The 16,670-nt window shown below is 31.4% G+C and overlaps 2 protein-coding genes across 2 annotated transcripts; both read right to left on the bottom strand.

Annotated features, from left to right (window-relative positions):
* Positions 1-1,063: 1,063 nt before the first annotated feature.
* On the bottom strand, positions 1,064-2,434 carry LOC111277079 (uncharacterized). The gene is made up of 3 exons (XM_022863228.2): positions 2,082-2,434; positions 1,517-1,850; positions 1,064-1,419 (listed from the first exon to the last, which is right to left on the bottom strand). Exons 1-3 carry the CDS (start codon positions 2,082-2,084, stop codon positions 1,328-1,330), a joined length of 429 nt encoding a protein of 142 aa, XP_022718963.1. The 5' UTR covers positions 2,085-2,434; the 3' UTR covers positions 1,064-1,327.
* Positions 2,435-12,773: 10,339 nt separating this feature from the next.
* On the bottom strand, positions 12,774-16,202 carry LOC111277080 (uncharacterized). Its single transcript, XM_022863230.2, has 2 exons — positions 16,020-16,202; positions 12,774-13,351 (listed from the first exon to the last, which is right to left on the bottom strand). Exons 1-2 carry the CDS (start codon positions 16,029-16,031, stop codon positions 12,941-12,943), a joined length of 423 nt encoding a protein of 140 aa, XP_022718965.2. The 5' UTR covers positions 16,032-16,202; the 3' UTR covers positions 12,774-12,940.
* Between the last annotated feature and the right edge of the window lie 468 nt (positions 16,203-16,670).

Here is a 16,670-nt window from a genome sequence, read left to right as displayed (position 1 = left end):
TCGGATGATCTAATCCTAATGAAACCAGCGAAAGAAATAACACCTTTCAACAGAAAGCCAGAACTCATTAGCGTATTTCTGAAACATAAGCCTAAAAGCTTGCGTGTTCCGAACTTAAAAAAAGTTTGAGCCCATTACATCCATGGGATCATCTTAATCATAACCAATTAAGATAAACTTAAATGGGCTCAAATTAGACATGTCCACTCCTCCCAAAATAAATCCAAATAGAACCATGTTTAGTTTAAATATATATATATATAATAAAATAAAACAAGATTAATTACCTAATATTGATTAGGTTATATTATTCAAAAATTATTTCAAATTATTCGGATAAATAAGGTTCTATGTATAAAACTCTATCAAAAGTGGACTGTAAAAGGAACTTCGCCTCAAAAGATTTACCTAAATTTTTTGTTTATCTTTGTAATACAGAAATGCCCGTACAGACAAATTTTGAACAAAATATATGAAAGACCGTTTAATTGACGTAAATCCAGATTTAATCCATCCCCCTATTCCTCATGGTTTGACTATGACATCTTTGTACCATAAAAATAAAAACCTTTATTGCGTCCATAATTACTTGTAATCCCAAAGCCTTTCCTTTCAATTTTAATCATACAATTCCACTATGCCGATCGTCAACCCAAATAATTTTCAATTTTCTCTCTATTTAGTAACTCATAACAGATGAAACCCAAATAAATTACTCCTTCAAATATCAGGCTACAAAAATCTCATTTAAGTTCACCTGGAATCAATTAAAATGGAGCCTAGCTTCATTACTCAATCCAATCCAACACTACCCCATATCTACTAGCATCAATTTTTTACTCCTAAAAAAAGATAAAGCTAGCAATTTTCTATAGGTTTGAATGGTTAAATAATTCGATTCTTTTTAAATAAAATTTTAATTTCAAATTATATAAATAAAAAAGATAAACAATGAAAAAGTCTTTTTTTTTTTTTTTTTTGAGTTTGATCCAACTCAATTATAAATTATTCGGATTTAAAATATGTACTGAACACCAAAAAATTTAAAAAATAAAAAAGGGTTGCATTTTATATTTTTTAATAAACACTCCTCAATCCCAATTTGCTTCAGCAGCAACTTCTAGATTGATAAATACATACAAAACATGCTTTCAACCTCTAACACAATAGTGAAGTATAAGCAGTTGAAAACAAATTAAAACCCAGGCTTGTTATTTCTTGTAAAAGGAAAACATAAGGCAAATAACGACCATCACCGTATTCACAATGCTCGGCACTGCAACCGCAGCCGTATCCACCAGGAACACCACCGTTGTTGCTAGCTATATCACTTCCCATCACCGTTCGTTCCTTCAATAGTCGCCATCACGGTTCCCTCATCCAGGCTCTGAGTGTTGATAAGGTAGTTAATATCCACTCCTGCTCCAAAAACCACCACAAAATCATTAATCAATTCTAGCGGAGTTGGTTTCGAGAAAACAATGATTAATTTTTCCCTTTTTTTTTTTTTTGTTACCGTAACCGCCGTCAACTCCTCCAGTGTTGTTTCCCTCACCGGCGCCACGGCACATCGAAGCTACAATAGCGTCAATCATAGCTTTCTGATCATCAAAATTCTTGCTAGCTTCAGCTTCGAGGAAATCAGCAACCAATTTTTCCTCGACTTCTTTCACTGCAAGCATTCGATCCTTCTCTCTCACAAGGATCCATCTTTCTCTCTCCTTCGCTTCCAGTGCAGATCGATCAGCCCTTAGCGACTCTTCCATGAGCCTTGTCTTCTCTCTCTCCCTCTCCAACTCAATTTCCAAAACGCGTAGGATAACCTCGAAGACATCCTGTCCTTGTGGATCCTGTTTGAACGAGTATGTACGTAAAAGAAAAAAGAAAAAAAGAACAGATAGTGAGTTCGAACAAACAAGGCAACAGTAATTAAATACTACCACTATTATAAATTACATGGAGCCGCCATATCCAAACAGAATTTAAGGCCTCAATAACGTTGGAGAATTTAAATTTGATCCAGAATAAATGAAAAATAAAATATATCTCTATATAGTCAATTATAGAAATAGAAATCTGACCATTTCAGCAAGATTGCAGCAAAGAACTGATCAAGTAATCGGACAGTGTTGCAATCCAAAGTAAATGGAAATAGGAGAGAGAGAGGCATTAAAAGAAACCTTAGTGAGAGGCATTAAAAGAAACCTTAGTAAGGCCTTGGATATTTTTGCGGCCGGGAATATCATATGTGGGGCCCATCATTTCACAGTTTTTGGGTTTGGACAAGTTTGGGGCGTACACAGGATCGCGCGTCTCATCCGACGTGGAAGTACTTAAAGTCAAACGATCTTTCGTCTTCATGTGCCCCGTCATAATCATTGAACACCAAGATCGTCAGAACATTACGTTTTCGATTCACGTCGGGTTCAATTCCTTGAATTGATTCCAATTTTTTTAAGTTATGATCGATTTAGTTGGTAAAAAAATATTTTTTATTTGTAGGATTTAAATTAAATTTGATTTTTATTTTTATTATTTTTACTAAATTATTTGTAAATTTAATATAAAATTTGATATTATTTTTTAAAAATTAAAATTGATTAAGTTGATAATATTAAATATTAATTAATTTATAAGATTTAAATTTAATTTTTACTGTCATTAATTTTTCTTGATGAATAATATAAAAATTCAATATAAAACCTTTCTCTAAATCCTGCTAGTTATCCTAACTTTGAAATTAAAAAAGGAAAAAAAAAATCTCCTCTCACGTATCACCTTAAATTTTTTTCTAAAAAGAAGCTAGAAAAACCAAGGAATATTTGAGTCGTTAGAAGTCCAGAATCAATGAATCAGGAGAACAGTAAGCCTGACCTCTGCTGACACAAGTAAATGACTACGACACATTACAAAAAAAAAAAAACCATAAAAGACTGGCTTTTATGATCATGTTTAGCGTTCGAGCAGAAAATACCTTATTTTCTTTGTTTGATTGATGGTTTTATTTTTAAAAATTTTTTATATATAATAAAATAAAAATAATAAACGCATAAACAAAAAAAAGGAGAGCTTTATTTTTAGTGAGGAGATTGCTAACCGGGGAGTGTTTGGACTTTGGGTTTAGAAATCTTTTATAATAGTGATGCCTATTATTTTTTAATCTATCTATCTATAGCTAGTGATTAAACCATGTGACAATGCGATAACAAATTTATATTTTAATGTATATAACTGTTTTTTATACTTGAAGTGGGTGGAAATTTATCCTGGAAAGGACTCACATTTCTTCATGAGACTTGTGGAACGACTAGAAGGTTCGATTCCTGTTAATAAAAAATCATGCATGGATCAATTTAATAAAATAATGAAAATAAATCATCTATATTAAAAGGTGGAATATTTTATTATAATTAATTAATTATATAGTTATAATAAAAAAATTATAGGTTAAATAGATTATAATATTCCATTCGTCTTAAATTTTTTAAGTATTATTAACTTTTACAGAATTACTAAAAAAAGAGGTTTAATTTTAATGTTATTTAATATCAAAATTTAAATTTTTATATAAAATTAATTTTTAATAATTTTTAATGTCAAAAAATATAAAATAATTTTAAATATAAAATTTAAATATTTTAAATATTTGAAAAATAATTTTGGAACATAAAAAAATGAATAAAAAAAATGCGATGGAAACAGTAATATTGGTGGGGCAGATACTTCAGGAAGGGTTTCTATGTTCCAACATGTTTTGGCTTTTGCAGGATTTACTCAGAAGACAAAAGATCATTGTATGACCCACCCAAAAAGAAAAACGAACGACAAGACAATTTGAGTCCCTGGAAACACACAATCAATGATTCAAGCCTCTGCGACACAACAACGAACCAATATTCTTGAGTCCACGCTTTCTTTTTCTTAATAAAAACCTTTTTATTATAAGAAAAAATGCATTAGATTAAGCAAAATATATATATAAAGCAATAATATTGCACTAGCAAATACACACCATGAATCTACTGCTAGAACTGATCGGCCTATCGTGTGAACACTTGCTTCGAGTTTCTGGATATCGACTGTTGCCCAACTTTGAAAAATCAAGAAACAAAATGAAGACTTTTCCAAAAGATAACATTTACTTGAACGTAGAAAAAGACCAAACATAATGGACCAATGAAATTTGAAAGCATTTTTTTAGTATAAAGCTAAATGTTTAATTTGGTTCTCAATGTTTAAGAGGTTACTCAAATCAATAATTGTATAATTTTTTCATGATGTGAAATATTTAATTTAAAACGTTTTTCTTTTTCCTTACTTTTTCTGCCTTCTTTTTCTTCTTTCTATTTCTCTCCTCCCACCTTTTTCTTTTCAACTCACATTTTTTCTTTCTCTAGTCCATTTTCGACCATTGTGTGAGTCATTGGTGCTTGACTGTCGGTCCGATGTCTCTAATTTTGAGCCTAAAATTTCATCACTAACTCCTCTCAATCGCTTCTTTCTTAGTCTCCAAATACATTTATCAAAAACACTTCTTAATAACCTAAATCTACAGTTAAAGCCAAGAGTTGCCTTTCCTAAAAACTCATACTTTTGCCCTTCCAAATGATTCCAGCTTTTAGTAGGTTATTTCCCTCCTCTTATTATTACTTTCCATGGGTTTAGATTTCTTCAAAATCTTTGTCATCGTGAGCGGCCACCTTTGTCTCCACAACGAACTTTTATTGTCAGACTTTTCCTTTTTAACTTTCCAAAACTTTCCAAATACAATTTCTTAACCTTAAAAAAAATAAAACTTGAAACCTCTTTTTCTGCTGTGATTTTTTTTTTTTTTATTTTCTATATTGTGTTGCTCTCTCACTTGTTGAGGATGATGCTGAAAATCATTTGCTAAGGTTTTTTCTTTTCTTTTTTTTTTTCAGTGGAAAGATAGTTTAATTAATGAAACAAAAGACAAAGCAAGCTTTCCTCAACTGGATAGAAAGCTTTCCAAGTTATCCTCTCCCTGTGCCTTTCTCCTGACACCCTCATCCTAATTACAACCAAGCGTGAAATAAAATAGAGCTATCAACTCTCATCTTAGTAAGGGAATTAGCAAAGTAATTAGCCTCCCTAAAAATATGGACAAAATCAACTTCACCAATGACTTCCACAAGCCCATCAATCTCGACAAAAGCCTATCAATTCTACTAAGTTTTTATGTTATTATGTTCTTTTCGTTTCGATTCTTACTGTTTAGAATATGCACATGGTGATTGTTTGGGTTTTTTGGTAATGGCAGAGTGAGATTTCGGGTCTCTGTTCAGGTGGAGTCAGTGATAGTCTCATGTAGGTGATCTAAAGAATTGGTGATGGCAGTGGGCAGAATTGGTGATAGTCTTGGATGGAAATTTTTTTTTTAGAGATATTATAGAAAAGGGGTTTTGGTTAGGAAAAAAATTCATATCATAAAATTTTAATTCAATGCAATTTTTAAAAATTTTCGTTTAAAATAATTTTTACTTATTAACATCTTATTTAACAATATTAATAATCATCGTTAAAGTGTATTATTTTAAATCTAATAAATTTTTAATATCTTATAATTTTATATTTAAATTAAACTTTTTTGCTTATTGTTAATTAATTTTAAATTAGATACTTAATATGATATTAAAGCTATGATTTCTTTTCGTTGTCCTTTTTGAATTTGTCATAGATTTTTTTCATCTTTACCTATATATAATAGGGATTTATTAAAGTAAATTATTTCATATCTAATAAATTTTTAATATCTTATAATTTTATATTTAAATTTAACACTTTTATTTATTGTTAATTGATTTTAAATTAAATACTTAATAATCATCTGTCACTATTAATCAATTTAATAACATGTATAATATGCATATTCAATTCTATTCAAAAAATTTTAATTGTTATTTTCAAATAAATAAAAATTTTAATTATTAAAACTTAAAATCAGGTTTTGATTTGAACAATGTGAGATTAAATTAAGCATTTGGCCCAGAGAAAAATACTTAATAAAGCATGCTTCACCAATCGTACGTCTCGGGCGAATGCTTGAACAAGAGCTGCCAAATTCGAGCCACTGGTCGCGCGATTATCCCAACTTCATGAATACTCAATGATGCGATAATGCTGTGGAACTAAATCCAAGGCATAGATGAAATACTAAATAGGGAAAAAATAATTAATTCAAAATAAACATACTTTTGAAAAAAATCAATTACATTTTATAAAAGTAGCAAAAAGAATCTTTACATTAATAATTTTGCTTCTTCACACCTTATTATTCTAAAGTGAACTCCTTTTTCTTTTCTTATTCTTTTTTAACGTTTTATCAAAAGAACAACAAAGATTTTTGTCCTTGACAAAGTTGTTTAATTTCTAATTTTGTTGTCAAGATTCACGGAAGCATTCAACCCTAAGATTATATTATAATATAAAAATATGCATTATTGTTTTCATTTTCTGTTTTAATTATATAGTTAACCTCTATGGATATTATTAAATAAAATTCGTTTTAAACGTATTTTATATTAAAATTTTAAAACCTAAGTGTTCATAATGGTTGAACGGTGTTAGAGAAACATATAATCACTAATCTAGCTAGGCTTGTGAATAGTCCAAAGGAAAAGGATTGTCGGAATTTGGCCAACGACCGAACTGAGGCAGGCTGCTGTTGCAGCAACAAGCAGTTGATTGAAACAGTACCCATGTTCAACTCAACACAGTTGCATCAAAGAAAAACCTAACCCTTTGATCAAATAAGCACCAAGGCTTCACCAGAAAAAGCTCCAATGAAAGTTTTCTGTAAACCACATATACAAAAAAAAAAAAAAAAAAAGAATTGTCCGTTCCCAAGATCCCACATCGGATGGTCTATTCCTACTGAAACCAGAGAAAGAAATAAGACCTTTCAACAGAAAGCCAGAACTCATCAACGTATTTCTGAAGCATAAAGAACCAATTTATAGAGCGAAACCTTTTGTCCTCCTGTTCCATGTCTGACTGTAGCGAAGTCAAAAAAATCATAAAGGTGCTCAAACCTCACTCAGATTACGAATCTAACCTGACAGGATTAATATTTGTTTAGGTGTTTTGCCTTTAAGGTTTGAACCTTGAAGGATAGTTTTGCCCTTAAGATTTGATGGAGAGAGAAAAGGCGGAGGAAGAAAAACATGCTGTACTTGGGGGAAAAGAGCAAATGACGAAAAAGGGCAAGAAGAGAAAAAAAAAAAAAAAAAACGAGGGATGGAAAACAAAATAAGAACAAGGATTTTGGAAATAATTAGAAAAAAAGAGGCCAAAAAAGATTTTAATATTTTACGAACTTTTTTAATTTTCCTTTTCTAATATTTTTATTGTAAAATACATTCAAATAAAAATAATATAATTATAAAATAATCTAAATCACATAAAAAATTAATTCTAGCGGTCAAAAGTCTTACAGACCTGGAACTTGAACCTAAGCCTAAAAGCTTGCATGTTCCAAACTTAAAAAAAGTTTGAGCCCATTACATCCATTGGATCATTTTAATCTGACCCCATTAACATAAACTTAAATGGGCTCAAATTAAACATGTCCACTCCTCCCAACATAAATCCAAGTAGAACCATGTTTATTTAAAAAAAACAATATAATAAAATAAAACGAGATTAATTACCTAATATTGATTAAGTTATATTATTCAAAAATTATTTCAAATTATTCCGATAAATAAGGTGTCTATGTATAAAACTCTATATAAAGTGGACTGTAAAAAGAACTTCGGCTAAAAAGTTTTACCTAAATCTCGCCTTCGTCATTAATATGCCTTTTGCAGAATTCAAAGAGAAACCTTTACAGCTAAACAAGAACATCATTGTGCTAATATGGTGCCTTAAGTTGTTTTTCTTTCTTTTTGGACTCATTTCCCTGAATTATGGTCTCCTGTTGGCAGCTTATGAGAGTGGCGAAGAAGATGGCATTTTTTGATCCTTCACGTGCCAAAGATTTCCTCTTCATATCTGGAACCAAGGTAAAGTCAATTAAAGCGTTGGTTTTTTTTTTCTATTGGTTTAAATTTGTTTATGATAATTTATAAAGTTTAGATGTTTAAATTTTAAATTTTTAAAAATTCTTTTTGATGAAATAAAATTTTAAATTCTATTATTATATTTTTATTTTAAATTCATATTTTCTGTTGTCATTAGAAATTGTAGGATATTAACAATTTTATAACTTAAAATAAGTCAAATGCTCATAAAATACAAAAATTTTAGAATTAAAAAATTGTAATTATTTTTAAAAAAATTTCAGCAAATATTTGATGTGTTTAGTTATAAATTATATAAATTTTAGTTATATTATTTTTAATAAAATTTTACTTATTTTAATATATTTTTACTATATTAATTTTATATTATTAGCCTTATTAAAAAATATTAAATTAGATTCAAATTTAATTATTTAAATAATTTTTTAATGACGACAAAAAAATTGAAAGTTCTCATTATAATATATTTATACTAATTAAAATAATATTAATTTTGGATATATTTATATATATTATTAATAGTATAATTGATTAATGTAAATGATAATAACATTATTAATATGATATTAATAATAATTAATTATATATAATAAAAATTAATATATTAGAGGAACTAAAATATTTTTAAATTTTAATATTTTGAAAAAATAAAATAATTCAAAATAATTTTTATATTAGAAGGATTAAATTTTAAATTTCTTACAAGGATTAAATTTCAAATTTCATTTGAGTAAAAAGATTAAATTTCAAAATTTATATGAGTACATAAACCATTTGTATAATTTAATAATTGATTTCATCAATTTTAATTAACACGTCAGTAAGTCAATGTCAGTATAATTCATAGCCACATCAACATGGTCAACGGCCAAGTTAGCATGGTCAATAGCCACATCAGTTATTTAACAGAGATTAAGTAACAATTTTATTAATTAGACCAACATTGTTAAATAAAAGTAGTATAAAGATTTAATTTCTGTAAATTATTGTATAGAGACTAAAGTTTAAATTTCATATAAGTATAGAGATTAATTATATAATTTGACCTTCATTGCATTATTTATTTATGTTGTATTACATTGCTTGCATTTTATCATTATTAAAAAAAAACATAAATTAATAAATGATGATTTTGAAACAGTGTTTTTTAGAAGTAAAAAACTAATATTGCTAAGAAAAATAATTTTTGAGACTTTACCTATATATTGGGGGGTTTCTCAATAATTATTTATTATAAAGGTATATTACATTAGATTTTGAGGATTATTATAAGAATCCCAAGTAAAGAAATATTTTTTGAAATTTCATTTAAATATTGAAAAATCTAATATTTTGAAATTAAAGATTTTAATCTTATTCTTAAATAAAAGGTTTTAAAAAATATTTTTGCAAAAAAAAAAATGTTAAGGAAATTATTTTAAATATTAGAATTAAGATCATTTTTACGAAAGCAAAATGATAACATATGATCAGTTGGAATCATTTTTAAAACGAACGTTGTGGGACACTAATATTTTTTCATGCATAACTGTATTCCAAACCCAACTCTATTTTTGTATATAAAAAATTATTTTTTAATAAATTTTAATAAATTTTAATAAATTTTAAAATTTTATTAAAAAATAAATTTTTTATATAAACAATCACATTTAATAAAAAATATTGATGGTAACTCTCTCAATTTTAAAATTTTTAAAACTTCCGTCGAGCAATCTTCAAAACCGTTATCATTGTGACAAACTCAAAATATATAAATTTTATTTTTGTATTGTCACATTTGGGATTTGTTAGCTGTCATATTGTCACCTAGCTATATATGACCTTTGTCGGTAAATTTCAGTTTTTCTGGTGTCCTCTTCGAAGTTTTAATTTTGATTACATGCCGCTTGGAATTCCTTTATCCATTTCAAAGGTTGATTTATTGGGGTTGGCTTTTATGTTCTTATTTTGGCATCAAGCTGAGAGTACCTTATTCCTTCCCTAGTTTCGTTTGATTGACGATTTTACTTTTTCTTTTTCATAAATAGTAATAGTAAACAAATAATAAAAGTACGAGGAAAAAAAATAAGAGTTGTTATTTCTGTGAGGAGATTGTGACGACTTTTGGACTTTGGAGACTTTTTTTGTTTATCACTCAGTAATCGATCGGTTCAATCTTAAAAAATTGAACATTGATTTAATGCCAAGGTTGCCCATCCCCAACTACAATTCTGTCACTCCTTTTGTTGTACCACCAACGATAACGACTCTTTCTAGGGTGATCAATACCAGCATCAATATGCCCATTAATGAAGAGATGTAGTCCTCATTAAGAGCTGCTGCACTTGCTACTAGACATTCAAGCGAGAGGTTGGACAAGATGTCTGTCTCAGACTTCAGAGCCGTCTACGAACGGCCTCTTACCATCCTTTCTCTTTAGGCAGTTTGTTTGTGGTCCGCAACTAGTCTGCCTCATTTTGCTAAGGAAATAGTACAGCAATTTCCTATCCCGAAGAACCTACAAAAAGAGCTGTTTCTAGCTACTGAGGTAAGTACCGAATAAAGTTGGTAGCTTCGTACTTGTGGATTGTTCTGGTGTATTGTAACTGGCTGTAAGTTTTCATTGTCGTGTAGTCTTTAAAGAATAAAGTAGGCTTATATGAGCAAGTGAGGTTGTTGGTAGAGGATCTTCAATACAAGAGGGAGATCCTATGGGAGGAGGCCCAGGCCATGGCAAATAAAGATACTTTGTTGCGTGAGAATGATGCCTAAATTAAGGGCTCGGAGACCTAAACGCCACTCTACAGAGAAATGTGAAGGAGTTGGAGGCCCAGCTGAAGAGGCCTCTAGGAGGAATACTGCCATGCAGTAGTGCTTTGATGGTGCCAATGCTTGCTTTAAGGAAGTTAAGGAGGTGAAGACCCAACAGCAGGGCGAGCAAGTGGTGGCTACTACCTGTGCCAACCAGACAAAAGTAGAGAGGGATCAAAACTTGGCATGGGCACCGTAATTGGATTGGAGCTTGCAAAGTTAAAGGCTGAGATAGAGACAGACTATGCTGAGTCCTCGATGAGGTTGGCCGAGTAAGAGAATGAGTGGACTAGCGTTTGCTTAGCCACTGGCGAGTAGTACAGGCCCTCAGTCATGTACCAGGTTCAACTGCAGCTAGGGCCTTTGAACATGATGAAGGTGGACTTTTCAAAAATAAGGATGTCACTGAAGGACTTTAACGTCGAGTTCTCAAAAAACTTGACCCAGCTAGAGAGAGTAAGGTGTGAAGGGATTGGCAGGATACTTCGGGGTCCTAACCTAAATGTTTTGCCTACCTAGGATGTCTTGGCGAGTAGTTCTGGGACCGACCCTACACGAATGTCTTGGAGAGGACTATTGTTATTTTTGTTGTTTTTGTATCTTGGTGTCAAAAATAAGATGCAAAGGTTTTTTTTGGTATAATTTTCAATTTTAGAAAAATAAAAGAGGAGTTTTTGATTTTTAGTTTGGGTGGTACTGTCTGGTGGTGGATTGAATCGATAGTGGGTTACAAGGGGGCTGGTTTCGGTGCCTATGGCAAGTAGTGGTAATGGATGTTAAGCTGGTTGCTGTTGGGTTTGTTGGTGGTAGTTCTGTTGAGTAAGGGTGTGAAGGGATTGGCAGGATATTTCGGGGTCCTAACCTAAATGTTTCGCCTACCTCGGATGTCTTGGCGAGTAGTTCTGGGACCGACCCTACACGAATGTCTTGGAGAGGACTATTGTTATTTTTGTTGTTTTTGTATCTTGGTGTCAAAAATAAGATGCAAAGGGTTTTTTTGGTATAATTTTCAATTTTAGAAAAATAAAAGAGGAGTTTTTGATTTTTAGTTTGGGTGGTACTGTCTGGTGGTGGATTGAATCGATAGTGGGTTACAAGGGGGCTGGTTTCGGTGCCTATGGCAAGTAGTGGTAATGGATGTTAAGCTGGTTGCTGTTGGGTTTGTTGGTGGTAGTTCTGTTGAGGTAAGATTGTAGTATTGGGGTGTTTTTTGGTGGTGGGGTGGGTTGCCGAATGGCAAATGTGTGGATTGTTGTTGGTGAGGGTGGATCTGAAGACTGGCATTTGTATCTGGTGATTGGTGGAGGGCAAATTTTTTCTGTAGAGGGTGATCGTTGGAGATTGTGGATGCTGGCCCCTTGGGCTAGAAAATTTTCTGCCTGCCCCCTCCTCTTCTGCTGTGAATTGTCATTTTGTAAAAGGAAACCTTTAAGGCAGGACCTGTGACTTGAATTTCTCTTGGATTTATCCTTGTTGCAGTAGTAGTGTTACTGAATTTTGGGATTTTTGGTTGTTTGATGAATTTGTGTTAAGAGGTGAATAGGTGAAATGGAAGGTAAAAAAAACACAAAGAGCTAAGAATAGTGAGGCAATTTGGGGAGGGAAGGTTGCTATTGTAGCCGACCCTTCCTTTTATTTTTTTTTTCAATAATAATTTTTATTAATTTAATTAATGATATTTGGCTCTTAAAATTTAATTTGAGCTTGAAATTAAACTTTAAATTTTTATTAAATTTTCAAGATCAAATGATTGAATTTTAAATTCATTTAAAATTAAATTGAATTGGATTTAATTTGATTATGTAATATGATAAAAATAATAAATTCAAAATCAAATCAAACAAATTCAATTCAATTTAAATGGTTAAGCTGGTCCAAATCAGAATGTTTAAATCAAACAAACTTATATGGTATTCAACAAAATTAAATGTTTCCGATGCCAACATAAGTGATATCACTAACCAAACCCGCAAGTTTGACCTGAACACTTTTTATTTAAACCCTTAAAGAAAGACATAATAAAAACCCACACGTTTAACTAAAAAAACAGTAAAATTTCAACAGCCCTAAAATTATAGCTTTGACCCGAACACCATAAACCCCTCACCCTACTCAGGGTGGCCGCTACCGTTTCCACCTTTGATGCCACCACCGGTTCCGCCAGCTTCCTTAGAGCGATCATCACCAGTACTACCATCATGCCCTCCACTATTGCCGCCATCTGCGGGGCGGCTCCAGTGAGATTGAGCGTCATTCAACACTTCAGTAAAGTTCCTCATAGCTTCTTCTATCAAGCCCTTCATGGTTTCATCGTCAAGATCCTGAATGTTATCACCTCCTGCTAATTCAATGAAAAATACGTCCAGCATGTCATTAGTCAATTTCTCCATGGCTTTAAACTCTGAAAGCACTCTCTTCATATCTTCGAGTGCACTTTCCGCTGCTCTTAGCAATGACTTCATGCATATTTCCTCCTCTCGCATCCTTGCCAATTCAGCTTTCATGGCCTCAAGTGCATCCTGTATTGAGCATGCAAAAAGACTATGAATAAATTTATATTAAAACAACCGAGAAGAGTAAATGTGATTATAAATAATAAAATAGTTGCTCCAATTGGAATAAACAAACGTAAAGAAGGAATGTCTGCAAAATTATATATAGAAACCTCACCATCTCAGAAAATATTGAAAGATCAAGGAGTCTAAAATTGGATTTGAGAGTTTGAGAGAGACAAAACGGGAGAGTGAAGGGATGGAAAATGCTCTTTGATGAATAGATCGGAAGGGGTTGTAATCGAATTTAAAGAGAAATAGTTATTTGGGCGCCTCTTTTGCAAACGAAGAGCAGGCCTGAAAGAAGCTTTCTTGTTCCTAACATGTATAGACGCGGAAATAACAAACCTCGTATAAACAAAAGCCAGCAGCTGTATATAGTGAATTTGGGGCCCATCCACCCTTCTCTCTCCCAAAATTTTGAGAATATGATTTATTTATTTATTTATTATTATTATAATATAAAACTTGGGTCCTTTAATATAAAATTTGGCCTCACCTCTCTCAAGATTATGAAACCCAAGTCCTTGAATTTTATATGTTCATTATTATATTTTTTTTCACCCCATCAATATAAAACTTGCTCCAGCTCTTTTTTTCCCACACTAATAAGTCCATAAGTACAGAAAATGGAATCTAAATCTATAACAAAAAAAAAAAAAAACACTGTAAAAAAAATTATAACCAAAGAATAATAAGATTTTAAAAAAATAAATGCTAAAAAAGAAAAAAAATAAAACAAAAAATCCCATCATAGATCCAAATGTCGTCCCAAATCCCATTTCTATCTAAAAAATACAACCAAAAACAAATAAAAATCAAAGACTTTTATGATCTCGTATCGTTTTATTTATTATATGAAGTTTTTTGCCAGAATTTATTATACAAATTTATTAATTATTCTAAATATATGGCATTCATGGATAGGTTTTAGTTGTTAATTTTTACAGTCAACTTCACTTTTGGGATTTCTTTGTGTCTTGTTGGTTTGCATATCACCTATAATTATTATTATACTATAATTAATTAATTATAATTAAAGTTAAGTGAGATTCATCAAAATTTTATATAAAATTCACATTTATAAGTAATGAATTTATACATTATTTTTTATTCAAATTGAATGATTATAAAATTATAATAAAAATTATAGGTAAAATAAACCCACTAAAAAACTCTATGTTTGTAAAATTTCCATTTTTATAGTTGTACTCTTAAAGTTTTAAGGAAAAATGATAAAATTTATCACTATATTAGATTGGATGCTCTATATTATTCACTCTACTCTTTTTTTTTTTACAATTTACCATCCTATTACATTTTTATGCGCAGTTATAGTTATTCATGGATGGAAATAGAAAATTTCTTTCACACTAAAAAATATTCTACTAAGAATTTCAATTACTTTTTTTTATTATATGAAAAAGTAAAAAAAAAAAAAAAAACTGTGTTTCAAATTCCAACTAACAGTAATAGCAATAATTAAATAAAATAGAAATAATTAGATTCAAAATACCAACAATGCTATAAATTTTTTACTATATATTTTATAATTGTAAAAAGAAAAACTATTTTATAAAAATATAAAAGATTTCCTCATTTTAACATTAAAAAATCAACTTTATTAATTAAAAATTGCATTTATTGAAGAAAAAACTAAAAAAGAAACCTTTTTGAGATCCACCAACAACAGTTTAACTATACACAAATAGACATTCCAGATCCAACAAAAATAACCAAACTATACGGAAATATCCAAGATTGAAAGCAAAAAAATAAAATAGTTGCTCCAACCAGAATAACCAAACGCAAAGAAGGAATTTCTACAAAATTAAAGACAGAAACCTCGCCATCTAAGAAAATATTGAAAGATCAAAAGAGCTTAGAAATGGTTTAAAGAGATTGAGAAAGAGAGTGAGAGAGAGGAGAGACGAAGAGAGAGAGAGAGAGGCTTGAGAGGAGAGACAGAGAGAGAGAGGTTTCTAATAATTTTTTTTTTTTTTGGTTTCAAGGGCTAAGCGCCTAAACAACAAGAAGGAGGGAGAGATCCCAGCCTTTATGTCCCAAACAACAAGAAGAAGGGAGAGATCCCAGCCTTTATGTCCCAAACAACAAGAAGAAGGGAGAGATCCCAGCCTTTATGTCTTCTTTGACTTTGGTTTCAAGGGCTAAGCGCCCAAACAACAAGAAGGAGGGAGAGATCCCAGCCTTTATGTCCCAAACAACAAGAAGAAGGGAGAGATCCCAGCCTTTATGTCTTCTTTGCCTTTGGTTTCAAGGGCTAAGAGCCCAAACAACAAGAAGGAGGGAGAGATCCCAGCCTTTATGTCCCAAGCAACAAAAAGAAGGGAGAGATCCCAGCCTTTATGTCTTCTTTGCCTTTGGTTTCAAGGGCTAAGAAGACAAACAACAAGAAGGAGGGAGAGATCCCAGCCTTTATGTCCCAAGCAACAAGAAGAAGGGAGAGATCCCAGCCTTTATGTCTTCTTTGCCTTGGGTTTCAAGGGCTAAGCGCCCAAACAACAAGAAGGAGGGAGAGATCCCAGCCTTGTGTCTTCTTTGCCTTCGGTTTCAAGCGCTAAACGCCCAAAAAACAAGAAGGATGGAGAGATCCCAGCCTTTATGTCTTCTTTACCTTTGCCTTCATGTCTTCTTAAGTCTTGCCAAGATGCTTATGACAAGCTTCTAATAATTCGTTTAAGGAGAAAGATGGTGCCGGTGCATTTATTTATAGCTGGAGAAGTTATTTGAGCGCCTCTTTTAGACTAAGAGCAAGCATCTGTTTGTGAACATTAGAAAGAAGGGCGTGGGGCGTGGGGCGTGGATGTGAGCTCCCAACAAAATATAGGTGAAAGTAGCAACACTAAACTGGTTTTGACTTGTAGGTTGCTAACAAGTAAGGGGCGATGGTCCAAGATGACATTGGATTTATTATTATTAACTTTTTAAGGGGATGGATGGCCCATATACAAGTAACAGGAGATTGCTACTGGCTGATATTCTCAACTTTCAAAGTCAAGGTTCAAGCACATACGTTTAAATACAACTCTTGCTTGCAAGAAAATTGGGCTGGGTTTGGGGCCTATAGAAATAAGCATCCAGGAAATTAAATTCGATCATGACAAGCAGACCTTGCTAGTTGATAATGAACCCACAAATGCAAATAATTATTGTTCAGCCGTTGCTTGGCTAATCTAGTGATTGATTTTTTATAGCCCATTCTTTGAACCACGTACTATTTGCCACTATGAAGCCTTGAAACGTGGATACTCAAGTCTTGCGTTAT

Source organism: Durio zibethinus, chromosome 7, assembly GCF_047325235.1.
Source record: "Durio zibethinus cultivar Kanyao isolate XHJ-2024 chromosome 7, ASM4732523v1, whole genome shotgun sequence".
Classification (NCBI taxonomy): domain Eukaryota; kingdom Viridiplantae; phylum Streptophyta; class Magnoliopsida; order Malvales; family Malvaceae; genus Durio; species Durio zibethinus.
This window is presented reverse-complemented; position numbering and strand designations above follow the sequence as displayed.

Coding starts and splice junctions, on each gene's coding strand:
- LOC111277079 (XM_022863228.2), bottom strand. Junction 1,420..1,516: donor AGGAGTTGACGGCGGTTACG/GTAACAAAAAAA, acceptor TTTTTGGAGCAG/GAGTGGATATTAACTACCTT.